The 27,474-nt window shown below is 46.6% G+C and overlaps 1 protein-coding gene across 1 annotated transcript in view; it reads left to right on the top strand.

Annotated features, from left to right (window-relative positions):
• Nucleotides 1-27,474, top strand: part of LOC139530943 (uncharacterized) — a 115,793-nt gene that overhangs the window by 64,243 nt on the left and 24,076 nt on the right. Inside the window, exons 16-24 of the mRNA XM_071327749.1 lie at nt 222-7,413; nt 7,849-8,444; nt 8,590-9,621; nt 10,043-10,308; nt 18,187-18,973; nt 21,469-22,522; nt 24,740-24,808; nt 25,363-25,389; nt 27,266-27,357. Coding sequence (XP_071183850.1) covers nt 222-7,413; nt 7,849-8,444; nt 8,590-9,621; nt 10,043-10,308; nt 18,187-18,973; nt 21,469-22,522; nt 24,740-24,808; nt 25,363-25,389; nt 27,266-27,357 — 11,115 coding nt within the window. The remainder of the gene's footprint in view (nt 1-221; nt 7,414-7,848; nt 8,445-8,589; nt 9,622-10,042; nt 10,309-18,186; nt 18,974-21,468; nt 22,523-24,739; nt 24,809-25,362; nt 25,390-27,265; nt 27,358-27,474) is intronic.

The raw sequence follows: 27,474 nt of genomic DNA, 5'->3' as shown, positions 1-27,474 counted from the left end.
ATTTTGATTGGTTTAACACTTATTTGGTTACTACATGAATCCATATGTGTTATTTCATAGTTTTTATATCGTCACTATTATTGTACAATGTAGAAAATAGTCAAAATAAAGAAAAACCCTTGAATTAGTAGGTGTTCTAAAACTTTTGACCGGTAGTGTATATTTTGATTTATCTATGCATAGGACAAGCACATTTTCATCTGATGCTTTTTTATTTTCAGGAGAAGGAGAAAGAGCCAACTGCAGCCTCCCTCCTAGCAGGCCAGGTAGTAGCTGAGGTACCATCCAGCCCAGCCAGTTCATTTGAGGCTGACATCAAGCCTGAGGACTATAGTGACAAGAGCCAGGATGGACCAGACATATTTCCCATCTCACAGGGCTCCTACACCTCCGAGGGGGAGCTGGATGAGTTGCAGACAGTCAGAGATGTCCCTATCATGGACACAACCCCTGACACAGCCATGCCTGCCAAGGAGGAGGGGAATGGGGCAAAGAGGCTTCTGAGTTATGTGCCAATGGAGGAGAGCAGCGGGAGCGAACCCTCTCCCTCGCCCAAGCTCCAGAGACGGAGGTTAAGTGCGATAGCGGTCAGCACGGCAGCCTCATCCAGCAGCGAGGACTACAAAGATGACAGCCCTACAGACAGCCCTCCAGACAGCCCAGACTCATTCGTGAATGAGGAGGAGTTAATACGCAGGCAGATCATGGGGATGATGGGAGAGGAGGAGATGTCTCTCTCAGAGGAGGAGGGAAAAAAAGAGAAAGAGAGCAGAGTTGAGGAGACCATGGATGCTGTGGTGGATAACACATCATGTAAAGCCAAGACTCTGTTAAAAAAAGGCAGTATAGATGATGAAGACAGCCCAGCCAGGATACCTTCTCTGCCATGGTCTGAGCCTAAATCTATTGTAGAGAGTGCTGAACTCACTGAGGAAATCCCTGTGTATAAGAAAGCCATGCCCATGATGCCGCAGAGAACGAAGAGCATGGACGATGGGGATTCAGAGGTGGAGAGCATCACAGATTCTCTGGAGGACAGGTCCAAAGGTGAGGGGTCATCCAGCGTCCAAGTGTCCAGCTTCACACCTGGAACCTCCCCCACCTCAGCCTCTTCTCTGGAGGAGGACAGCGACAGCAGCCCCAGCCACAAGAGGAGTGGGGAGGGGAAACAGCCCCGCAAGGCCAAGCACAGGCATTCCGGCCAGCCATTCCCCACCATCGAGGACTCGTCAGAGGAGGAGGAGCTCAGGGAGGAGGAGGATCACCTCAAGGAGCAGGATAAACCGAAGGATTCGGACCAGCAGCAGGGGAAGAGGATCTCCAAGAAGTCGAAAAGGGATAAAGATGATCTCCGAGCTCAGAGGAGAAGGGATCTCCCTCTAACCTCACCCTGTAACCTGTCTTCCATTGATGATGCCTCACCCACTGAGGAGGCAAGGCAGGCTAGGGAGATGGAAGCACTTCACAGGACATCAGTCTCTGACTATTTTCCTAGCATGGAGTCTGATTCAGACGCCTTTCACACAGAGACCAGGATAGTTGTCCCTAAAGGACAAAAGTTCAGTACTGCAAAGCCACTAAAGAGTGCAGAGGATGAATATGAGGAGATGCTTCAGATAGCTAGATCTCCTAAAGGAGAGACAGAGCCATTCCCTGAGATAGAGCCACTCTACGGAGGCATGGCCATAGAGGACTACCTCTACGAATCCCTAGTGGAGGAGCCTGAAGCTAAACGTACTTCAGCCCGACCAGAGCAGCCCAGTAAAGACCCCGCTAAAGAGCCGGGGAAGAAAGGTTTGAGGTCTCCTGAAGAGGTGTATGAGGAGATGATGCTGAAGAAGAAGGAACTGATGTTGATAGAGCAGGAGTTTCAGAAGGTTCAGTCAGCTATCAACACTCCAAATCCTGAGATACATGTTACTGCACCATCCTCTGCTGCAGCTGAGAGCTGCAGAGTTGGTGAGGCCGAGGGAGAGAAGCCTATGTTAGATGCTGGTTCTACCTACGTTAAGAGGAAGAAACGTCCTGCTCCACCACGGCCCTCTGAACCTCCTAAACGGCCTGAGGTAGACGTTGCCAAGCCAACAGTTCCTCAGGATATGACTATGAGGAGGGCTCTTTTCCCTATACCGGACTTGAAGATCACCCAGTGTTCCTCTGGAGAGGATGAGACGGACGATAGTATAATAGAGGAGTATGGAGTGGGAGTGTCCTCTGATATTACCCCTACTTATGAGTCTGAGACTAAAAAAGAGCTAGAGTCCACTTCAGTTTCAGAGCATGCACCAACAACAGAGGTAGCTGACATTGAACCCATCACTGTGGTGTGTGAGGTTTCCCCAGCTACAGCTACTCCAGGTCCTGTCTTTGCCCCTGAGACAGTTCTAGCCTCCAGTACGACCACCACACCTTCACAGGTCTCTCCAGTATCATCTCCCACCTCACCATCGACTCCAGACTCAAGTCTAGCCTCCAATGCTACGTCCTCCTCCTCTTTCCAAGCTCAAAGTCCTCTCTCTTCCGACTCTACTGCAGTGTCTACTCCGACACCAGACTTGGCCAAAGCAGCAAGTCCCTTTGCAGCTCAGCCGCCTATTGATATCTCCCCTCCTTCTATCGCTCCCATTATGGCTGTTTCTCCAACCACAGTTTTGGTCACAATACAAGATGTGGTGAAAGATCCAACCCAAGCACCAACACCAGCTACAACTACAGCCGATGCTACAGCTTCTCCAGCCCAAGCCCCAGCCCCTGTCTCAACCCCTGTCTCAGCACCTGCCTCAGTGGTGGTACAGATACCTGATCCATATGCAGTCCAAATGCCAGACCTGGTTAAATCTCCATCCCAGATGGCTGCTCAGGTTCTACCTTCTGTGCAGGTCAGAGCACAAACTCCAATACCAAGCCCAGTACATTCTCAAGCACAATCTCCAGTCCCAGCTGCTCCTAGTGCTGTGCCAACTCCAGTCTCTGCTCCAACTCCTGCCCCAGCTCCAGTTGTAGTCCAAATGCCAGACCTGGTTACCATCACCTCTCCAGTTTCACCCCAAGCCCCACTACCTGTGTCAGCCCCAGCTCCTGCCCAGGCTACAGTGGTGCATTCAGTCCCTGTCCAGGCTGCTGCTCCAACCCCAGTAGTAGTACCAGCTGTAGGGACACCCCGAATCCAGAGACAAGCCTCCACCAAAAAAGCCCCACCTCCTCCTCCACCTCGCTCTATGTCAGTCTCCCTGCCCCAGACCTCAGCAGAGCCTAACTCAATCAGGGCTGTCCAACATGTCTCCCCGACCATGACCACCGCTATAGCCATTGGAGCAGGTCTGCCTAGCCAGCCCATACAGTCTGTGGTGGTGGATATACAGCCACAGATGGAGCAGGTCAGGCCAAAGGGTGGTGCTGGCCCTCAGGTCATGATGACCCCAACCAGACAGGGGCATGTGGTCATCATAGTTCCTAATGTGGAGAACATGTCGGTGCTCAGCCAGTCGACCCAAGACCTTGTGGCATACTCAGTGGCAATAACTACCACTTCTACTGTTGATAAAGGCAGTAGTCTGATGGCAGCAGGGCCTGTGGTTGTGAGTGTTGCTCCTTTCCCTACTGCTCCCTCTGTTCCTGCTGTACCCAGCTCAGACATATGTATACCTGTGGCAGATACACCACCACCTCCACCTCCTCCCACTCCTCCACCACCTCCTGCCACCTTACCCAAGCCAGCGGTTTATCCCAAAAAGCCTTCTGTTTCCACCCCACCTTCAGTCCCAACCACAGTACCAGTCTCAACTGCTGTGACAATGGCACAGGCAACTGTAACAACCACAGGCCCCAGTCCAGTACACAAGGCATCTGCACCCCCTCCAGTCCCTCCCAAGCCTGTGTCCATCCCTGCAGGGCTGGTGTTCAGCCACCGTCCAGGGGAAAGCATCAAACCTCCAGTGGTTCCCACCGCTAGCCACACACTTCCCAGGACCAGAGAAGTGGTACCAAATGCCAGCATAGCAAAGCCATTCACAGCCACAACACTGCCCAGGACCAGAGAACCTCCCAATGCCCTGTATCTGAGTCTGACCACCCCAGTGGAGCCCAAGATGAGTGCTGCCTCGCCCAGGTCCCCTCTGTCTCCGAGGTATGCCAATTGTCTGGAAACGTATGTGGTGATAACGCTTCCCTCAGAGCCTGGCACACCCACAGAGGGCATCACTGTCCAAGCCCCCATCAGGAGAGGATCCATCCCCTCCACTATGCAGACATGCCCAAGGGATAGGACTACACCTTCAGAACAACAGTCACCCATTACGGCCTTCTCAGCCCAGGCCACTGTCAGGAGAGCGTCAGTTCCCTCATTGAGGCAGCTGCCACCACCAACAGCAGCAATAGTACCAGTCGAAGTAGCAGCACCCCTAGAGGGAGTCACTGCAAAAGCAAGGCAGCCTTCCATGCCATCAGCTATGCAGCCTCCACACGGTGTGGCTGAGGTGGTTACCATTTCAGCAGGGTCAGAGATGCCTATTCAGGTACACAGTGTCAGAGCTCCAATAAAGAAACCGTATATACCTCCAACAGCCCAGCCACAACAGAACGTGTCTGACGTTAGGACAATGCCATCAGAGCCACAGGTTCCTGTAGAAGTGTCTGCAGCTCAAGCTTCTGGTAGAAGGGCATCAATACCTGATGTACCTCAGCAGCCACAATATGTGGCTGCTTTACCAGCAAAGCAGGTCATACCTACAGATGTAGTTTCAACTGAGGCCATGCCGGGAAGAGCATCAATACCATCAGAAATGCAACAACCACAAACCATGGGAGAGTTATTAGCAATGTCCTTAGAAGCTATGCCCCCAACCATCCATCAGTCAGCATCACTGATAGAGGTGGTTTCAACTGAGGCCATCTCTAGAAGAGCATCAATACCATCAGAAATGCGGCAACCACAAATCATGGCTGAGGTAATGTCCTTGCAGCAGGAGAAACCTACCGAAGCTATTGCCAGCCAAGTCCATGTAGAAGCTACACCCTCAACCATGCATCAGTCAGCATCACTGATAGAAGTGGTTTCAACTGAGGCCATCTATAGAAGAGTGACAATACCATCAACAATGGAGCAACCACAAACCATGGCAGAGGTAGCAGCAATGCACTTAAAGCAGGACATACCTACTGAAGCTATTGCCAGCCAAGTCCATGTAGAAGCTACACCCTCAACCATGCATCAGTCACCATCACTGATAGAAGTGGTTTCAACTGAGGCCATCTATAGGAAAGAATCAATACCATCACAAATGCAGCAGCCAAAAGCCATGGCAGAGGTAGCAACAATGCCCTTACAGCAGGAGATACATATCAAAGCTATCACCAGCCAAGTCCATATAGAAGCTTCACCCTCAACCATCCACCAGTCACCATCACTGATAGAGGTGGTTTCAACTGAGGCCATCTCTAGAAGAGCATCAATACCATCACAAATGCAGCAACCACAAACCATGGCTGAGGTAATGTCCTTAAAGCAGGACATACCTACTGAAGCTATTGCCAGCCAAGTCCATGTAGAAGCTACACCCTCAACCATGCATCAGTCAGCATCACTGATAGAAGTGGTTTCAACTGAGGCCATCTATAGCCTCGCATCAATACCATCACCAATGCAGCAGCCACAAACCATGGCAGAGGCAGCAGGAATGCCCTTACAGCAGGAGATACCATCAATAGCATCAGCTGCACCGCAACCACAAGCAGTGGCCGAAGTGAGGACTTTGCATTCAGAGTATGAAATGCCTACGGAAGTTAGAACAACTGAGGCCACTACCACTAGAAGGACATCCATATACTCTGTAGCACAACAACCATACACATTGGCTGAAGTGATGACTTACCCATCAGAATATGAAACACCCATCCAGGTGGTTACAACTGAGGCTATTTCCACTACAAGAAGAGCGTCTATAACCATGCAGCAACCCCTTAGTATGGCCCAGGTTATCACAATGCCTGCAGAGCCAGACGTAGAGGCATATGCTGCCCAAGTCCCATACAGGAGAGGATCCATCCCCTCAGCAGTGCAACCACCACAGGCAGTACCAGAAGTGCTGATTTATTCATCAGCGCATGAGACCCCCCTGGAATTCATTACAATTGAAGCCTACACCAGGAGAATGTCAGTTCCATCTATCCAGGAGATTCCCCAGACCGTCCCGGTGGCTCCAGTCACCATCACCAGGAAATTCCACCATGAGTCAATCGAGAGCCAGGAGATCCATGGGCCTGAAAAGGTGGTGAACAGCCTGAGCCACATGTACTCCTCATCTATCTCCACCTCAGCCCAGCCCCCGGAGAGCCTGCCCAGCCTGGTCACTCAGGTGGTCACCACCGAGGTTCAGAGAACCACTGTGTCTTTGGTCCATGAGAGGCTGCCCCAGGTTCCTGCATCCAATGGAGTGGCCATCACCATCCAGCCAGACTTGGTTAAAGTCCAGCCCTCTCCCAAACAGAACGGGAAGATCTACTCCGGTGATGCCATTGACCTCCGCACCATTAAGGTTGGCGTGAAGATGACCGATTCAGGGATGGACTTGACGCCTCAGGAATCAAGTCGCCAGTCCATCTGTAGCAACTCTAGTGGCCGACATACAGCAGTGCAGCCAGAGATAGTGAACTTGAGTGCTGAGATCACCCCTTCCGCTACGCTATCTGTTGTCACTGATAGCATCACTATCGTCACCTGTTCAGACACCATTGAGTCCTACACCAGCGAGCCAGCAGAAATACCTTTAGATTTGCAGGGTTATGTTGCCTCCATGCCTCTCCCTCTCACCACATACAAACCATTCCAGCCTCTGGCACAGATAGTGTACAGACGGGTGGACTCTCCGCCTATCATCAACACAGTGTTAGCCACAGACACAGTGACACCAATCAACCTGTCTTATGGAGCCTCCATGGTAAATAGCAGACTTCCAGTGACCATGGCCCCCGCTATCACCAACGTGGGGGATATGCTCTCAGAGCCGGCAGGGGCTGTGGATCTGTCCACCTCTAGACCCCTCAGGGCCATGGTGGCTCTATCTGACAAGAGCCCTGGTGTGGTGACCACAGTCATAGAGGATGATGGGACACCCATAGATCTGACAGCTGGGAGGAATGTGTGCTGTGATGTCATCTACAAGCTACCCTTCACAGGGAGCTGTAGGACCCAGCCGCCGGTTATTACCCAGCCTGACAACCGCTTCGGTTACAGAGACGACCACTACCAGTATGATCATGCTGGGGTTTACGGCATCAAGGGCCTGAACGGCAAGGCCATGTCTGAGACCAACCTGGCAGATGCAGGACTGTTCCTCTATGATGGAAAGACCAGATATAACTATAACGGAGCCTCGGACAGTGCAATAGACCTGACAGCTGCTAATATGTCCGCAGGTTGGTATGGTAGAAATATAGCATGTTTACTAGGTTTTGGGTTCTTTTCAACTTTTTACCTGCTTGAATTTTATTTCTGAATGGTAACCTATTTCTCTGGGCATTGTTTTACATCAGTTATCATTATGTTAATTTTCTAGTGTGATTAAAAATGTGCATTTACTGTACTTTTGCATGATTTGTGAAACTATCTTGATTTTAATAAATGTCCTGTTTCTTTTGTCTTTTCTTTCTTTTACACAGATGCATGCGTATGCCTGCGTGTTCTCCCACAATATTTTGGCTTTGCATCGTGCTAGCTGGACAGACTGAATATACTTGCATGCTTAGTGTTATGATCTCCCCAAATCGAATCTGCATGGCCTCTTTTTGTACAGAAAGTTATGATGCTATAATCATTGACTTAAACCTACATTTCTGGACCCATCATAACAGGTGAAGCTCTAGACTACACCAGTAAAGCTGCTGGGGCGTATACGGGGATATCCACTGCTCCATATTCCCAGGTCCCTGCTTATAGTGTCTTTAGATCCTCAGACGGAATGGTATACTCCTCCATAGCAGCCCCTGTTCCTTCTACATACCCCATCACCACTCAGCCAGGTTCCATCTTCAGCACCACCCTACCTCCTACCACAACCCTCCAGGAGCAGCCAGCACCAGCTCCACATCCCTATGGCTTTATTCCCACCAGCGACCCTGGCCAACAGATCATCAGCCTGGACACTAGCCTGCCCAAGGACCTGCTGCCCAGTGCTCTGGCTGACATCATGACTGGCTTCCCTGACCTGTACTCTGACCAGACACTGGAGGCCATCGCAGCCTCTCTGGACGCCCTGGCTTCATCGCCCATGTTCCCCGGTCTGGATGACAGCAAGATCACCCAGTACCAGATGGAGAGGGAGTTCCTGGAGCTGGAGAAGCTGAAGCAGCTGTGTCTGGCTGAGGAGCTGGAGTGGGAGAGGCAGGAGATCCAGCGCTACCGTGAACAGGAGCAGATCATGGTGCAGAGGGAGCTGGAAGAGCTACAGGTATGAATGTGTGTGTACAGTATATGTCTCCTGTGTTAATGTATGGTCGTGGTCACTGTTCATGCTCACTGTTTTTAATATGTTCGTAATCAGTTACTGTAAGGTGATCGACAATAATGTTAATCTAATCTATTCTATTCTACAGGCTCTGAAACAACAACTGTTAATGCAACAAGAAGAGGAGCACCATGCACAACTTATAGCCCAGCAAGAGACCTACAACCAGCAGAGGCAACAGTTAGAGCAGATCCAACAACTCCAGGTGCAGCTACAGCACCAGCTAGATGAGCACTGCAGTACTACAGGGTCAGACAACCTGCTAGAGAAGCAGTATACAGGGGTTGGGGATAACGGCCAATACTGGCCTGTTAGGGATGAGTCCACCACCTCATCCACTGTCACCCAGCTAGAGGGTGGGCAGTATGTAACCAGCGAGGGTCAGAGAGAGGGTGGAGGTCAGGACCAGCTGCAGCTCAGTAGGAAACAACCAGCAGGGTCTAACCAGCCTGGGGACCAGGGGTATGGTACAGGAGTGGTAGGGAAGAGGATAGTGGACAGTGGGGTCCAGACAGACGATGAGGACTCAGTAGACAGGATGTATGTAGGGAGGAGGAAGAGGAACAACAGGAGGGGTGTAGACAGCAGTGTTCAGACTGATGATGAGGAGGACCAAGAGGATGAGTGGGACATGCCAACCAGGTCGAGGCGGCGCTCCCGCTCCAGTAAGCACAGCGGTGAGGGGAAACACGGTGTCTCTAAGGTCTCCAGCATTGCCATCCAGACTGTTGCAGAGATCTCTGTCCAGACCGACCACTCCGGGAGCATCAAACGCCCCAGCATCCAGATGGACACTAAGGTGGAGATCATCAAACACATCTCAGCCCCAGAGAACTCTCAGAGAGGTGGCAGTCTCAGCTGCCAGACAGACGCAGACCGGAGGCACCACTCACCGGCAGACATCACCCCCAAGTCCCCCAAGGTGCTCTACTCCCCTGCGTCCACCCTCTCCTCCAGTAAGGCCATGGAGGGAGGGCAAAAGATGCCGACCACTGACCCGACCAGGTTTTCCTCCAGCCCTAGGATGCTGAAGCCTGGACAGAAGTCTATGTCTGACCCAAAATCTCTCAGCCATACCATCGAGGACAGGATAGGCTACCACTACTCAGACAGCTACTCTGTAAGTCATTGCAGTAAGAATACTGGGAATATAAAATAGTGTTAAATATGACCATGCTAAAGGCATAGTAAAACACATTGATTGCATGCTGTTGAAATGTTTGTTGAAAGTAAAAACCTTGCAATAGTATTAAAGTGTCGCTCCAGAACTTTTGTATAATTTCAACCAGTAGTTTTGAAAGTGTTGCTCACAAGCCAAAACGGGTCCCCGATTTTTCTGTACTATGTCATCCAAATGTGTTCTATGTCATCCATTTCGTATGATATATTACGTCCTGCAATTAACATGATTATTATATAAAAAAAAAAATTTTTAAATCATATGATATGTTACAAATTTTTGTGCTTAAGATCCCGAACTGCATCTTAAAGTACTCTTATCTTATCTATTGTCTTATTGATTTTTCCTCTGTCTGTCCTAGGGCCAGGGCTCTTCGTCAGGCACTGGAAAGAAGGTGAAGAGGACCCTTCCCAACCCACCCCCTGAAGATGACCCTCTGACTGGCCCGTCAGGTTACAGCACCAACTCAACCCGCCGCCGGCTTGGCCGTCACACCACCATGGCCCGGGCCAAGATCCTGCAGGACATTGACAAGGAGCTGGATCTAGTGGAGAGAGAGTCATCCAAGCTCCGCAGGAAACAGGCCGAGCTAGATGAGGAGGAGAAAGAGATTGATGCCAAGCTGAGGTAATTTATGAATTTTACCATTTGGGAAAGTGGCAAGTCATTTAAGAACCAGTTTTGATTTACAATACAATAGCATACTTTAGATGAGTAGAACACATTGGTGTGTATGAAGTGATCACCCCCCAGGCATAATGGGACCCTTGTCATCCAAAAATGTATACTTTTGACTGATCTGTTCATAGAACATTCTTTCAAGAGTCTTGATGACTCAAGGTGCTTCAAGGTGCTTTTTGGACTAGATGGATCCCATTATGTCTGGCGATAACAACACACTGCATTCCACTATAAGAACCTCGTACCAATTCATACCAACGGTCAAGCATGGTGGTGGTAGTGTGATGGTTTGGGGATGCTTTGCTGCCTCAGGACCTGGATGACTTGCCTTAATAGAAGGAACCATGAATTCTGCTCTGTATCAGAGAATTCTACAGGAGAATGTCAGGCCATCCGTCTGTGAGCTGAAGCTGAAGCACAGCTGGGTCAGGCAGCAAGACTATGATCCAAAACACACATTCAAGTCTACATGAAAATGGTTAAAAAGCAACTCATTTGAAGTCAAAGTCCAGACCTAATCCCAATTGAGATGTTGTGGCAGCACTTGAAACGAGTAGTTCATGCTTGAAAACCCACAAGTGTCGCTGAGTTAAGACAGTTCTGCATGCAAGAGTGGGCCAAAATTCCTCCACAGCAATATGTGAGACTGATCAACAACTACAGGAAGCATTTGGTTGCAGCCATTGCAGCTAAAGGTGGCACTAACTGTAACCAGTGCCTGCAACCTGGTTCAGGTTGTCAGTCAACCTACCAGGGTAGTTACAAACAGCACAGGAATTAAATCATCAACATGTATTGATCACATTTTTACTAACGCTGCAGATATTTGCTTTAAAGCAGTATCCATAACCATCAGATGTAGTTATCACAATATAATAGCCATATCTAGGAAAAATAAATAAATGTTAAGTTCCAAAGGCTGGGCCTAATATAGTGTATTAGAGGTGATACAATACGTTTTGTAGTGATTCATATGTTGATGATTTAAAGAATATTTGCTGCTCTGTGGTGTGTAATGAGGAGCAACCAGACGCTGCACTTGACACATTTATAAAATTGCTGATTCCAGTTACTAATCAGCTCACACCCATTAAGAAAATTACTGTAAAAACTGTTAAATCCCCTTGGATTGAAAACTGGGATGGTTGAGAGGGAGGAGGCAAAAGGTATGGCAAATAAGTCTGGTAGCCCAACTGATTGGCAAACATACTGGACATTAAGAAATCATATAACTAAGCTAAATAATTTAAAAAAAGAAACAATACTATGAAACAAAGATAAAGTATTTAAAGAATGATAGTAAAAAGCTTTGGGGCACCTTAAATGACATTTTGGGGGGAAAAGCCTCGACTCCATCATTAATTGAATCAGATAGCTAATTTATCACAAAACCCACTAATATTGCTAACTACTTCAATTACTTTTTCATTGGCAAGATAAGCAAATTTAGGGATGACATGCCAGCAACAAACGCTGACACTACACATCCAAGTATATCTGACCAAATTATGAAAGTCAATAATTGTACTTTTGAATTCCGTAAAGTCAGTGTGGAAGAGGTGAAAAAATGATTGTTGTCTATCAACAATGACAAGCCACCGGGGTCTGACAATCTGGATGGAAAATTACTGAGGATAATAGCGGACTGAGGATAATATGTGCCACATCTTCAATTTAAGCCTACAAGAAAGGGTGTGCCCTCAGGCCTGGAGGGAAGCTAAAGTCATTCCGCTACCCAATAATAGTGAAGCCCCCTTTACTGGCTCAAATAGCCGACCAATCAGCCTGTTACCAACCCTCAGTAAACTTCTGGAAAAATGGTGTTTGACCAGATACAATGCTATTTCACAGTAAACAAATTGACAACAGACTTTCAGCACGCATATAGAGAAGGACACTCAACAAGCACAGCACTTACACAAATTACTGATGATTGGCTGAGAGAAAATGATTAAATAATGATTGTGGGGGCTGTCTTGTTAGACTTCATTGCAGCTATTGACATTATTGATCATAGTCTGCTGCTGGAAAAACGTATGTGTTATGGCTTTACACCCCCTGCTATAATGTGGATAAAGAGTTACTTGTCTAACATAACACAGAGGGTGTTCTTTAATGGAAGCCTATCAACTATAATCCAGTTAGAACCAGGAATTCCCCAGGGTAGCTGTTTAGGCACCTTGCTTTTTTCAATCTTTACTAACGACATGCCACTGGCTTGATTAAGGACAGTGTGTCTATGTATGCGGATAACTCAATACTATTCACGTCAAATACTGCTGCGACTGCAATGACTGCAACACTTAACAAAGAGCTGCAGTTAGTTTTGGAATGGGTAGCAAGGAATAAGTTAGTCCTAAATATTTCCAAAACTAAAAGTATTGAATTTGGGACAAACAGAGAGAAAAAAGGAAGCCCCTAAATATGATCTGGTGCAACAAATTACCTTCAGAAGTCATACAATTAGTTAAATAGATTGCATACAGGTGGACTTAAGTGTCACATGATCTGTCACATGATCTCAGTATATATACACCTGTTCTGAATGGCCCCAGCGTCTGCAACACCACTAAGCAAGGGGCACCACCAAGCAAGCGGCACCATGAAGACCAAGGAGCTCTCCAAACAGGTCAGGGACGAAGTTGTGGAGAAGTAGAGATCAGGGTTGGGTTATAAAAAAATATCTGAAACTTTTAACATCCCACCATTAAATCCATTATTAAAAAATGGAAAGAATATGGCACCACAACAAACCTGCCAAGAGCGGGCTACCCATCAAAACCCACGGACCAGGCAATGAGGGCATTAATCAGAGAGGCAACAAATAGACCAAAGATAACCCTGAAGGAGCTGCAAAGCTCCAAAGCGGAGATTGGAGTATCTGTCCATAGGACCACTTTAAGCCGTACACTCCACAGAGCTTGGCTTTACGGAAGAGTGGCCAGACAAAAAATCCATTGCTTGAAGAAAAAAATTTGCAAACACGTTTGGTGTTCGCCAAAAGGCATGTTGGAGACTCCCCAAACATATGGAAGAAGGTACTCTGGTCAGATGAGACTAAAATTTAGATTTCTGACCATCAAGGAAAACGCTATGTCTGGCGCAAACTGAACACCTTTCATCACCCCGAGAACACAATCACAGCATCATGCTGTGGGGATGTTTTTCATCGGCAGGAACTGGGAAATCAAATCAAATCAAATGTATTTATATAGCCCTTCTTACATCAGCTGATATATCAAAGTGCTGTACAGAAACCCAGCCTAAAAACCCAAACAGCAAGCAATGCAGGTGTAGAAGAACGGTGGCTAGGAAAAACTCCCTAGAAAGGCCAAAACCTAGGAAGAAACCTAGAGAGGAACCAGGCTATGAGGGGTGGCCTGTCCTCTTCTGGCTGTGCCGGGTGGAGATTATAACAGAACATGGCCAAGATGTTCAAATGTTCATAAATGACCAGCATGGTCAAATAATAATAATCACAGTAGTTGTCGAGGGTGCAACAAGTCAGCACCTCAGGAGTAAATGTCACTTGGCTTTTCATAGCCGATCATTGAGAGTATCTCTACCGATCCTAGCAGGTCTGGGACAGGTAGCACGTCCGGTGAACAGGTCAGGGTTCCATAGCCGCAGGCAGAACAGTTTAAACTGGAGCAGCAGCACGGCCAGGTGGACTGGGGACATTAAGGAGTCATCGTGCCAGGTAGTCCTGAGGCATGGTCCTAGGGCTCAGGTCCTCCGAGAGAGAGAAAGAAAGAAAGGGAGAATTAGAGAGAGCATACTTAAATTCACACAGGACACCGGATAAGACAGGAGAAATACTCCAGATATAACAGACTGACCCTAGCCCCCCGACACATAAACTACTGCAGCATAAATACTGGAGGCTGAGACAGGAGGGGTCAGGAGACACTGTGGCCCCATCTGATGATGCCCCCGGACAGAGCCAAACAGGCAGGATATAACCCCACCCACTTTGCCAAAGCACAGCCCCCACACCACTAGAGGGATATCTTCAACCACCAACGTACCATCCTGAGACAAGGCAGAGTATAGCCCACAAAGATCTCCGCCACGGCACAACCCAAGGGGGGGCGCCAACCCAGACAGGAAGACCACGTCAGCGACTCAACCCACTCAAGTGACGCACCCCTCCTAGGGACGGCATGGAAGAGCACCAGTAAGCCAGTGACTCATCCCCTGTAATAGAGTTAGAGGCAGAGAATCTCAGTGGAGAGAGGGGAACCGGCCAGGCAGAGACAGCAAGGGCGGTTCATTGTTCCAGAGCCTTTCCGTTCACTTTCACACTCCTGGGCCAGACTACACTCAATCATATGACCTACTGAAGAGATGAGTCTTCAGTAAAGACTTAAAGGTTGAGACCGAGTCTGCGTCTCTCACATGGGTAGGCAGACCATTCCATAAAACTGGAGCTCTATAGGGGAAGGCCCTGCCTCCAGCTGTTTGCTTAGAAATTCAAGGGACAATTAGGTGGCCTGCGTCTTGTGACCGTAGCGTACGTGTAGGTATGTACGGCAGGACCAAATCGGAAAGATAGGTAGGAGCAAACCCAGGTAATGCTTTGTAGGTTAGCAGTAAAACCTTGAAATCAGCCCTTGCCTTAACAGGAAGCCAGTGTAGGGATGCTAGCACTGGAGTAATATGATAAAAAAAAATTGGTTCTAGTCAGGATTCTAGCAGCAGTATTTAGCACTAACTTAAGTTTATTTAGTGCTTTATCCGGGTATCTGGAAAGTAGAGCATTGCAGTAGTCTAACCTAGAAGTGACAAAAGCATGGATACATTTTTCTGCATCATTTTTGGACAGAAAGTTTCAGATTTTTGCAATGTTACGTAGATGGAAAAAAGCTGTCCTTGAAACAGTCTTGATATGTTCGTCAAAAGAGAGATCAGGGTCCAGAGTAACGCCGAGGTCCTTCATAGTTTTATTTGAGACGACTGTACAACCATCAAGATTAATTGTCAGATTCAACAGAAGATCTCTTTGTTTCTTGGGACCTAGAACAAGCATCTCTGTTTTTAAAAGCATCTCTGAGTTTAAAAGTAGAAAGTTTGCAGCCATCCACTTCCTTATGTCTGAAACACAGGCTGCTAGCGAGGGCAATTTTGGGGCTTCACCATGTTTCATTGAAATGTACAGCTGTGTGTCATCCGCATAGCAGTGAAAGCTAACATTATGTTTTCGAATGACATCCCCAAGAGGTAAAATATATAGTGAAAACAATAGTGGTCCTAAAACGGAACCTTGAGGAACACCAAAATGTACAGGTGATTTGTCAGAGGACAAACCATTCACAGAGACAAATTGATATCTTTCCGACAGATAAGATATAAACCAGGCCAGAACTTGACCGTGTAGACCAATTTGGGTTTCCAATCTCTCCAAAAGAATGTGGTGATCGATGGTATCAAAAGCAGCACTAAGTTCTAGGAGCATGAGGACAGATGCAGAGCCTCGGTCTGATGCCATTAAAAGGTCATTTACCACCTTCACAAGTGCAGTCTCAGTGCTATGATGGGGTCTAAAACCAGACTGAGGCATTTCATATACATTGTTTGTCTTCAGGAAGGCAGTGAGTTGCGGCGCAACAGCTTTTTCTAAAATGTTTGAGAGGAATGGAAGATTCGATATTGGCCGATAGTTTTGTATATTTTCTGGGTCAAGGTTTGGCTTTTTCAAGAGAGGCTTTATTACTGCCACTTTTAGTGAGTTTGGTACACATCCGGTGGATAGAGAGCCGTTTATTATGTTCAACATAGGAGGGCCAAGCACAGGAAGCAGCTCTTTCAGTAGTTTAGTTGGAATACGGTCCACTATGCAGCTTGAAGGTTTAGAGGCCATGATTATTTTCATCATTGTGTCAAGAGATATAGTACTAAAACACTTGAGTGTCTCCCTTGATCCTAGGTCCTGGCAGAGTTGTGCAGACTCAGGACAAATGAGCTTTGGAGGAATATGCAGATTTAAAGAGGAGTCCTTAATTTGCTGTCTAATGATCATGATCTGTTCCTCAAAGAGGTTCATGAATTTATTTCTGCTGAAGTGAAAGCCATCCTCTCTTGGGGAATGCTGCTTTTTAATTAGCTTTGCGACAGTATCAAAAATATATTTCGGATTGTTGTTATTTTCCTCAATTAAGTTGGAAAAATAGGATGATCGAGCAGCAGTGAGGGCTCTTCGATACTGCACAGTACTGTCTTTCCAAGCTAGTCGGAAGACTTCTAGTTTGGTGTGGCGCCATTTCCGTTCCAATTTTCTGGAAGCTTGCTTCAGAGCTCGGGTATTTTCTGTATACCAGGGAGCTAGTTTCTTATGAAAAATGTTTTTAGTTTTTAGGGGTGCAACTGCATCTAGGGTATTGCGCAAGGTTAAATTGAGTTCCTCAGTTAGGTGGTTAACTGATTTTTGTCCTCTGACGTCCTTGGGTAGGCAGAGGGAGTCTGGAAGGGCATCAAGGAATCTTTGTGTTTTCTGAGAATTTATAGCACGACTTTTGATGCTCCTTGGTTGGGGTCTGAGCAGATTATTTGTTGCGATTGCAAATGTAATAAAATGGTGGTCCGATAGTCCAGGATTATGTGGAAAAACATTAAGATCTACAACATTTATTCCATGGGACAAAACTAGGTCCAGAGTATGACTGTGGCAGTGAGTAGGTCCAGAGACATGTTGGACAAAACCCACTGAGTCGATGATGGCTCCGAAAGCCTTTTGGAGTGGGTCTGTGGACTTTACCATGTGAATATTAAAGTCACCAAAAATTATTATATTATCTGCTATGACTACAAGGTCCGATAGGAATTCAGGGAACTCAGTGACGAATGCTGTATATGGCCCAGGAGGCCTGTAAACAGTAGCTATAAAAAGTGATTGGGTAGGCTGCATAGATTTCAAGACTAGAAGCTCAAAAGACGAAAACGTCTTGTTAGACGAAAACGAAAACATAAATGTTAGCAACACCTCCGCCTTTGCAGGATGCACGGGGATATGGTCACTAGTGTAACCAGGAGGTGAGGCCTCATTTAGCACAGTAAATTCATCAGGCTTAAGCCATGTTTCAGTCAGGCCAATCACATCAAGATTATGATCAGTGATTAGTTCATTGACTATAACTGCCTTTGAAGTGAGGGATCTAACATTAAGTAAACTGGTTAGAACTGAAGGAATGATGGATGGTGCTAAATACAGGGAAATTCTTGATGGAAACCTGTTTGTCTTCCAGAGATTTGAGACTGAACGGAGGTTCACCTTCCAGCAGGACAATGACCCTAAGCATACTGCTAAAGCAACACTCGAGTGGTTTAAGGGGAAAGATTTAAATGTCTTGGAATGGCCTAGTCAAAGCAGCAGACCTCAATCCAATTGAGAATCTGTGGTATGACTTAAAGGTTAAAGGTTGCTGTACAGCAGCGGAACCCATCCAACTTGAAGGAGCTGGAGCAGTTTTGCCTTGAAGAATGGGCAGAAATCCCAGTGGCTAGATGTGCCAAGCTTATAGAGACATACCCCAAGAGACTTGCAGCTGTAATTGCTGCAAAAGGTGTCTCTACAAAGTATTCACTTTTTGGGGGGGTGAATAGTTATGCACACGCAAGTTCTGTTTTTTTGTCTTATTTCTTGATTGTTTCACAATAAAAAAATTGCATCTTCAAAGTAGTTGGCATGTTGTGTAAATCAAACGATACAAACCCCCCAAAATCCATTTTAATTCCAGGTTGTAAGGCAACAAAATAGGAAAAATGCCAAGGGGGTTGAATACCTTCGCAAGCCACTGTAAATCCTATCCCATCTTCTCCTTTTCACAGGTACCTTGAAATGGGCATCAACCGTCGTAAGGATGCCCTGCTTCAGGAGAGGGAGAAAAGAGAGAGGGCCTACCTGCAGGGTGTGGCTGAGGAGAGAGACTACATGTCAGACAGTGAGGTCAGCAACATCAGGGAGACCAGAGGTAGCAACCACGGCCTGGAGAGACCCAGGACAGCTCCCCAGTCAGAGTTTGACCAGTTCATCCCCCCTCAGACTGAGGCTGACTCTCAGTACTCCACTCTAACCAGTCCCTACTCCCACTACGCCCAGTATGTCCCCCAGACCAATGCCACCAGCCACTACCCACAGCAGACCCTGTACCAGCAACAGGCCCTCTACCAGCAGCACCCCTACCAAAGTCAGTCAGTCTACTCCTCTGTACCCAGCCTGTCCTACCCCCAGGCCTCCCACTCCCACCAGCAGGCCCAGTCCTCAGGCTACCAGTCCAAGAACACCACCAACTACGAGGTGATCCGGAACCAGCCCATCATCATTGTACCCTCCTCCAGCGAGGGTGGGTATGGGGTGGGGAAGTACAACAGCCTGGAACTGAGGATGGGTCTGGAGGAGAGGAGAATGGCTTCCAGCCCCATGTCTAATATATCTACTGAGTCATTCTACGCTGACATCGACCACCACAACGCCAGGAACTATGTTCTGATAGAGGACATAGAGCAGCTGACTAAAGGCTCTGCAGGGCTGGGGTCAGGATTCAGCCTGCCTGATAAGGACCTGTCCAAGGCTGACAGGCTGCTCCGAGCCGCTGAAGCCAGGCGTACTGCAGAGGTAACTGTTATGTATTTAAAGCAGTGGCGGTCGTTGCTGTTTAAGATTAGGGAGGATTTTGTTTACAGCATATTGGATGACTGTCATTCATATTCCATTCACCCAGCTCAATGTAACATCAATTGGTTGAGGCTACTAAATTATACTCAAATGTTTCTTATACCCATCATGAGGTTGCTACAACCTAGCCTACGAATGAAAGTTTATAATGCAGGTGCACAGGTCGAGAGACAAATTGGAGTAATCAAGGTGATAGGCAGTGACACATTCAATACCGCCTTCATATCAATACCGCCTTGCTTGCATTTAACAGATCTAGTGTGTAACCATTAGTCCAAACAGTTGCACACTAATGTTTATATTGGACAAATTCAGGTAAGTTTATCTATGTTGCATTCCGTTTGCTTCTGTTTAAGAAAAGTTTTTCAACAGAATCGGTGGAATGAATACACCCCTGACTACCCGCACACACAGTTAACTTTCATAGCAGCCACAGCTTCATCACTTTGCTCGTTGTATAATTCTTTCTCGCATCTACTCACTGTCCTCTCACCTTTTCCCTTCACTTGTGGACTGTGACCAGGCGAAAAAACATTTCCAAGCCAAATCTTCATATCATAACTGTTAATCGCTACACACAGCTTACATCGTTGTCATGATATTAGCTAACGTTAACTAATGCACTTTTGTACACCGTGCTGGTCCGTACAATTTACCTTATTTTAGCGCCCAAAAAACGTATTACTTACAGATCAACTGTAATACCATTGTAAAGGACAATTTCTCCCCTTTCCAGCAAAATCAACGACGAGACCTTCATGATGCCCGTCTCTGCATGATTGAAGAAGGCAATGAGCTCCGTCGGGTCTTTTTAAAAATGGCTGGGGAAGCAAAACCTACTGCGTAATAGTGAAAGGGGGAGATATGTCGTGTGGGGAAACAGACTTTTTCACCCAATCTGTCCAGCTTATCACCTCTAAAATGTAAATAAAACACTATAAAGAGTTTACATAATGTGTCATTACATACCTATTTGAAGGTTTGTGTCGAATTTGAATCGGGTTTTAGGGCTGCGGTGCTAAAATTGTCTTCAGAAGTAAACAGTGGCTGTCTCGGCTTTTGAGAGTCGTGATGATGCAAAAAATGAATGCATTCAGTTGTACAATTGACTAGGTATCCCCCTTACCCTGTCCCTGTCCCTTGCTTGTTTTTAAACTGCGAGAGAAGCATTATACCTGGTGGAGAGGCTGTACGACACAGAATGAGTTGCAAATGCACGTTACGTAGTGACACGTCACGATGTAACATACCACGTCAGAGGGGTAAATTGTTTGGTCTTTTCTCAAATACTATTTGTCCATTACCATGTCAATCAACGCTGAATCGAAACTTAGCTCACATCCCGGATTTTGATGCAACACAGTCGCTACAGTCCCATTAGTTTTCATTGCAGCCTCGTTTGAATGCTGTGGTGCATATTTGTACGGAATGGGGTTAGTCATGGTTAACTTCATAGTCAACATAGCCATTACAACTAACACGTTAGTAAAACCCGCTACTATCACGCAGTGTACAGCAAGCAGTTTAGCTGTTACACCGGCGGGCCCCGGTGGTAATAAAACAAAAAAAGCGAAAGCTTACCTGGACTTGGAAAGTTCCAGTGTTTGATAGTCTTAGCCAGCGAGCTAACATAATTAGCATTCCTCTCTGTTTGAGCCAATGGTTTGAGTAGGCTAAATTACCTGGATGCATTAGCTAGCTAAGTAAGTGAAAGTGAACAAAAATACAATGAAACATAGCTATCTCTCTCTCTCTCTCTCTCCTGCTGCTTCTCCTTAGTTTTTGAAGAAATTAATTTGTTCAAAGCTGTTCAACTATTGTCTTTCTCTCTCTTTGAGTCAACTACTCACCACATGTTATGCACTGCAGTGCTAGCTGGCTCCAGTTTATGCTTTCAGTACTAGATTAATTATCTGATCATTTGATTGTGTGGACAACATGTCAGTTCATGCTGCAAGGGCTCTGATAGGTTGGAGGATGTCCTCTGGAAGCTGTCATAATTACTGTGTAAGTCTATGGAAGGGGGTGAGAACCATGAGCCTCCTGGGTTTTGTATTGAAGTCAATGTACCCAGAGAAGGACAGAAAATAGCTGCTACACCATGGTGCTACCCTACAGAGTGCTGTTTAGGCTACTGGAGACTTTCATTGCAAAACAGTGTGTTTTAATCAGTTATTTGGTGACATTAATATATTTAGTATAGTTTTATCAAAAAATGCTAACTTTTTAAATGTTTAACAACATTCATGAAATTCACTTTATAAGATGGTCTTCCCCTTCCTCCTCTGAGGAGCCTCCACTGATTTAAAGTAAATGCTCTTCTGTGATATGTAGGTTTTGTTATATACTCTGTTTCAGTGTGTCTTGTGCAGGTTTTGCTGAAAATTGCTGAAAATTCTATGCAATATGATGATGATTTTATTTTCTTTGTTTAGGTGGCTGCGTTCCTGGGTAACTCGCGTCTGCACAGCTACGGTAAAGGAGAGGAGGACTCTATGGAAGAGCCCTATGAGCTGAAGCTCCTGAAGCAACAGATAAAGCAAGAGTTTAGACGAGGGACGGAGGGTCTGGAGCACCTCTCAGGCCTGGGCATGCCCCAGTACCTCTCCACTGACCCCAGCTACAGACACTTCCCAAAGGCTGACAAGTACAGCATCAGCCGGCTGACCTTGGAGAAACAAGCTGCCAAGCAGCTTCCTGCCGCCGTGCTCTACCAGAAACAGATCAAGAACCAGAAGAAGGCAGCCCTGATGGACCCCAAGATAACAAAATTCTCCCCCATCCAGGAGAGCAGAGACCTGGAGCCAGACTACAGCAGCTTCCTGGGTTCTGGAGTCTCATCTGTCACCAACCTGTCCACACGAGCCAGACTGCTTCAGGATGAGATCAACTTTGGCCTGAAGAAGAACCTCTCTGAGCAGCAGAAGTACCTGGGCTCCTCTCTGGGAACTAACCTGGCTGGCTCTCTGAGCCAATCCCTTAGCCTGGGGGGACCCACCATGAGGTCCACCCTACAGGATGACACCACCTACCCCAGCGGCACGAGCTCTCGCCCTTCCTCACGACCCAATTCCCGCCCCACTTCTGTCTATGGCCTGGATCTTTCCATCAAACGGGACTTGTCCAGCTCCTCTCTCAGGCTGAGGAGCGAGGGAGAAGCCCTGGATGCAGCGTTCGGCTCCGGGCTGGCCAGGACCAAGCCCACCAGCCTGCCCATCGGGCGCATCCCCATCGTGGCTCAGAACTCAGAAGAGGAGAGCCCTCTGAGCCCGGTGGGAGAGCCGATGGGCATGGCCAGAGCCTCAGCTGGTCCTCTACCACCTATCTCAGCTGACTCCAGAGACCAGTTTGGCTCCAGCCATTCTCTGCCGGAGGTCCAGCAGCACATGAGGGAGGAGTCCAGGGCTACACGAGGACATAGTGGGGTCTACGACAGAGACATAGCCTTCATCATGGATGATCTGGGGGGAGCGATGTCTGACAGCGAAGGTAAATGGTTCCTGAGGCTTTCACAGCACCCTGAGTCTCTGGACATGTTGCAATGCTCCTGACTGTGTGTATGGCTGCCTGAGAAGGCTTTGACTCTGTCTCTGTTGTCCTCATCACTTATTATTTCACATCTTTTGTCATCATGTTGTCTTTGTCTTTTATTCTGGTTTCTGTTTCTGTCTTGTTTGATCTCTGCATGCAACACTATTTGTTATTTTGTCTTCTTTTGTCTGTCTTCTTCACCGATACATAATACGGTTGATGTTATGTATGAGACTGTGTGTCTGTGTTGTTATTAGCATGCTCCAATTCTGTTTTCTTCTTTTACATGTTGGCTTCCTGGTTTCATCACTGACCGAATGTATTATGGGATGGATACAGGGCTTCATTTAAGCATACAGGACAGTAAAGTAACAATAATGTATTATATGTGATCATAAATAGCACACACTTTAAGTGCCTCGGTGCGTCTGTGCCTCTGTGGACTAAATAGGTGTTAACCTATTTAAATGGGTGAGAGACTAATGAATATGCAACAGTAGCTGGTAAACTGTCGCTACAATCTGGGTGCTATCTATAGTCTATACAGGCTGTTAGATTCATGATAGGATGACAGAGAGAAACACCCTGGGACTACAGGCCCTGTTGTCTACAGTACACCACTCCTCCTCCTCTCTCCTCTCCTTTCCTTTTCTTCTCCAGACAGAAAATGGTGTCTGGTTTTTGTAGGAAGTAGGTCAGGCCTTTAGACAGACATATATTTACTTTTCAGCTTTTGTGGAGCTTGGCCTGCTGGCAGCAGCCATTTTAAAGGCATACTGCTGAATCACTGTGTGTGGGTCTGGGTCTAGTTACTGTAATTGTTCAGACGATGCAGTCAGCCATTTATATTGTACCTGACTCACTCACTTTGTCGCTTTACCAGAAATACACACATACTATTACAGCAGTAATAATACAGAGAGCTTATGCTCATATTTATATTGCAATGCAATGCCATTTTTTCCCTAAGGATTTTGTAGATTATTTGTTTGTGTATTTGAGTTTTAGATTTGGATCCATGTTGATAGTAGACATATACTGTACACTGAGTAAACAAAACATTAAGAACACCTGCTCTTTTCATGACACAGACTGACCATGTGAATCCAGGTGAAAACTATGATCCCTTTGTGATGTCACACAATCAGTGTAGATGAAGGGGAGGAGACAGGTTAAAGAAGGATTTTCAAGCCTTGAGACAGTTGAGACATGGATTGTGTGTGTGCCATTCAGAGGTTGAATGTGAAAGATTTAAGTGCCTTTGAACAGAGTATGGTCGTAGGTGCCAGGCTCACTGGTTTGAGTGTGTCAAGAACTGCAATGCTGCTGGGTTTTTCACGCTCAACAGTTTCCTGTGTTTATCAAGCATGGTCCACCAACCAAAGGACATCCAGCCAACTTGACACAGCTGTGGAAAGCAATGGAGTCAACATGGGCCAGCATCCCTGTGAAACACTTTCGACACCTTGTAGAGTCTATGCCCCCAATGAATTGAGGCTGTTCTGAGGACAAAAAGGGGATGCAACTCAGTATTAGGAAGGTGTTCCTAATGTTTTGTACATTCAGTGTATGTTATGGAAGTCACACTACACAGTTATTTATAGCATATTCATCCCTGCACATCTTGGGTATTTTCCATTTTGTATTCATGCATGTTGCTGTGAGATAAAATGTGTTTGAGTTTCCATTTCAATAAAGCTTGACATCGTCTTTTGCATGATGTTGGTTGCTTTCAATGTTTCCAAGCGACTGTAATGTGCATGCTCTCTTCTGATTGGTAGCATATTAATGTGTTCTCTCCCCATCTCTTCAGCTGTCCTTCTCACATCTATGTTTACTAACCAGAAGCTCACTCCTAAACATGCCTCTATGTTTCTACTGGCCCAGCATAGTGTAGTTACTGATGTTTAGTTTCAGAACGCACACCATTTCTCTTTACATATTTGAAAATATATTTTGGAAAAGACAAGCAGAAACACACGGACACACACATTAATAACCATATATGCAAGTTGATTATTTTGACATAGCATTTTCATTTGAATAGCATGTTATACAGTTTTACATTTACTCTAAAACTGACCCAAATGACAGGTGAATTAGTAGTTGATGGGCAGCAGAATGCTCTCTTTCTGACCCTACATCAATAAGAGTGTCTATCTGCCTTGGTTCCAGCCCTAAATGACTCCATGCTGACACTGAACAGAGATGATCCCAGAATCTTTCATGAGAGTATCAGACACGGTAGAGTATTCTAGTTTAGTTCCTCCCCACTGGCCCTGCTGCCTGCCCTCCACTAATACAGCAGCACCATGTTAAAGGGACACTCCGCAATATGACATCATCATACCCAGCCGTACCCAGCCATGCCTCAAGGAAGGGCGCGAATTGGCAAGACAAAATAAGTTGCACCACTGTGATGTCATATAGTTGAGTCTACCTTTTGATGTTTAGAATGCTTTAGTATCCATGTGACTTTACAGTAAGTCAATGCTATGCATTTGATATATTTGAGTAAATACCCGTGTATTTGTAGGTAGATCATTTTACAATTATTCTACAATTGCTGTATTATGACATACATCTTTCATGCACTTCTAATCAGAAATGCAAACTCCCTGATGGACTATAATGTTATAAGATGTATTTATTTGCTTTCAAAGCATGTACTCCACTATATATAGTTCAGTGCATGTGATATACAGTGTAAGTGGATGGAGACATAGTCCACTGAATAAGTCTTAGATTCATGACGTTGTGTTGTAGCCGTGTCTAAAACATCTAACTTTACACCCCAGCCGGAGGCCCTAACTGGAACATAGAAGGTGAGAGCTGCAGTGTGAACGGTCTAGTCCAGACCACATCCCAACCCCATGTAGCTTAGACAATGTCTGCTTCCACCCCACAACATCCCAACCCCATGTAGCTTAGACAATGTCTGCTTCCACCCCACAACATCCCAACCCCATGTAGCTTAGACAATGTCTGCTTCCACCCCACAACATCCCAACCCCATGTAGCTTAGACAATGTCTGCTTCCACCCCACAACACCCCACGCCCCATGTAGCTTAGACAATGTCTGCCTCCACCCCACCACATCCCAACCCCATGTAGCTTAGACAATGTCTGCTTCCACCCCACAACACCCCACGCCCCATGTAGCTTAGACAATGTCTGCCTCCACCCCACAACACCCCAACCCCATGTAGCTTAGACAATGTCTGCTTCCACCCCACAACATCCCAACCCCATGTAGCTTAGACAATGTCTGCTTCCACCCCACAACATCCCAACCCCATGTAGCTTAGACAATGTCTGCCTCCACCCCACAACATCCCAACCCCATGTAGCTTAGACAATGTCTGCCTCCACCCCACAACATCCCAACCCCATGGTGCTCAATGACCTGATGCTGATGGTATCACGTACACAAACATTTTAGACCCATTTCTGGAATGACCCATTTTTGGATGGTACTTTACACATATCAAACTCATCATGGAATGACCCATGTCTTGATGTTAATGTACTGTAAACATATCATATACTGTAGTGGTTCCCCAATCCATTTCTGGAATGATCCACATTTAAATGGTTCTGTACATATATCAAACCCATTTCTGGAATTCATGTTCATGCACTATTGCAAGGTGGCTCAGATACGGCTCCACATTTAAATGCTATACATTACCACACCAATGACATGTCTGAATACCGCATCAGTAATTGTCGAGTGTCTCTCACACGATGATAGATGCAACAATGATCATGATGTTAGATCACCCTGATAACAGCACCAGCTAACAATGTCCCACCTCACTGTCTCATGGCTAAGGGATCTGTACTGTACTGTACTACTGTACTGTGACTGTGGAAGGCACTCTCCTCTGCGTCCACCTTCAGTCTGTCTCTACTGTGGCCCTGACCCATTGTGGAGATGTTTCACTCTCTCTTGGCATGACCTGTTAATCAGCACACACACACACGCACACACACACACACACACACACACACACACACACACACACACACACACACACACACACACACACACACACACACACACACACACACACACACACACACACACACACACACACACACACACACACACACACACACACACACACACACACAGGGGTGCCTCTGCATGCCATAACTAATTGAAATACATCCATCCCCATCCAGTCTCTGAAGGGGTCACTAATCTAATACAACTGGGGATGGGACAGAGCAGGGTTTTCACCACTCTGCCTTCACCTCTCCAGCTAGCTCAGATCACTGATCACCTAGAAGCAGTAGACATGGAGTGAAGGATGTGTTTATAAAGTATTTTAAGGCGGTGCTACTCATGCCAAATTCCACATAGCCACCTAGCTCCCGCCCCAAGGCACTTGTGTAGATCTGATAATTCACATAGACTCCGCCAAGCCTAGCAGAGAGTGACTTAGAGATATTACAATATTGCTAATACCTTCAGATCTATATAAAGTGCGTAATATAGGGTCAGGGGCTAGAGGCTAGCGGTTGATTTGGAGTTGGGCATCTATCCTGCTTGTAAAGGGTTTGACCATTGAGTATCCCCTCTCTGTCTGTGTCCCTGTCCGCATTTCTCCACCCGTCTCCCCCTCCTCATGTCTCCGTCCCTGTCCGCATTTCTCCACCCGTCTCCTCCTCCCCATGTCTCTGTCCCTGTGTAGCCTACCACCTGAGGAGGGAGGACACTGACTGGTTTGACAAGCCTGCAGAGAGACAACATCGGGTAAACGGACAAGCTCTGGACAGGAGACAGGTTAGAGGAGCTGGATACGTCTAAACTAGTTGAATACACTCAATGCAGATTGGCTGAAAGCCGTGGTATATCAGACTATACCACGGGTATAACAAAAAATGGCATTTTTACTGTTCT

Source organism: Salvelinus alpinus, chromosome 9, assembly GCF_045679555.1.
Source record: "Salvelinus alpinus chromosome 9, SLU_Salpinus.1, whole genome shotgun sequence".
NCBI lineage: Eukaryota > Metazoa > Chordata > Actinopteri > Salmoniformes > Salmonidae > Salvelinus > Salvelinus alpinus.
Note: the sequence above shows the minus strand (reverse complement) of the source record. Positions and strands in the feature narration are given on the sequence as shown.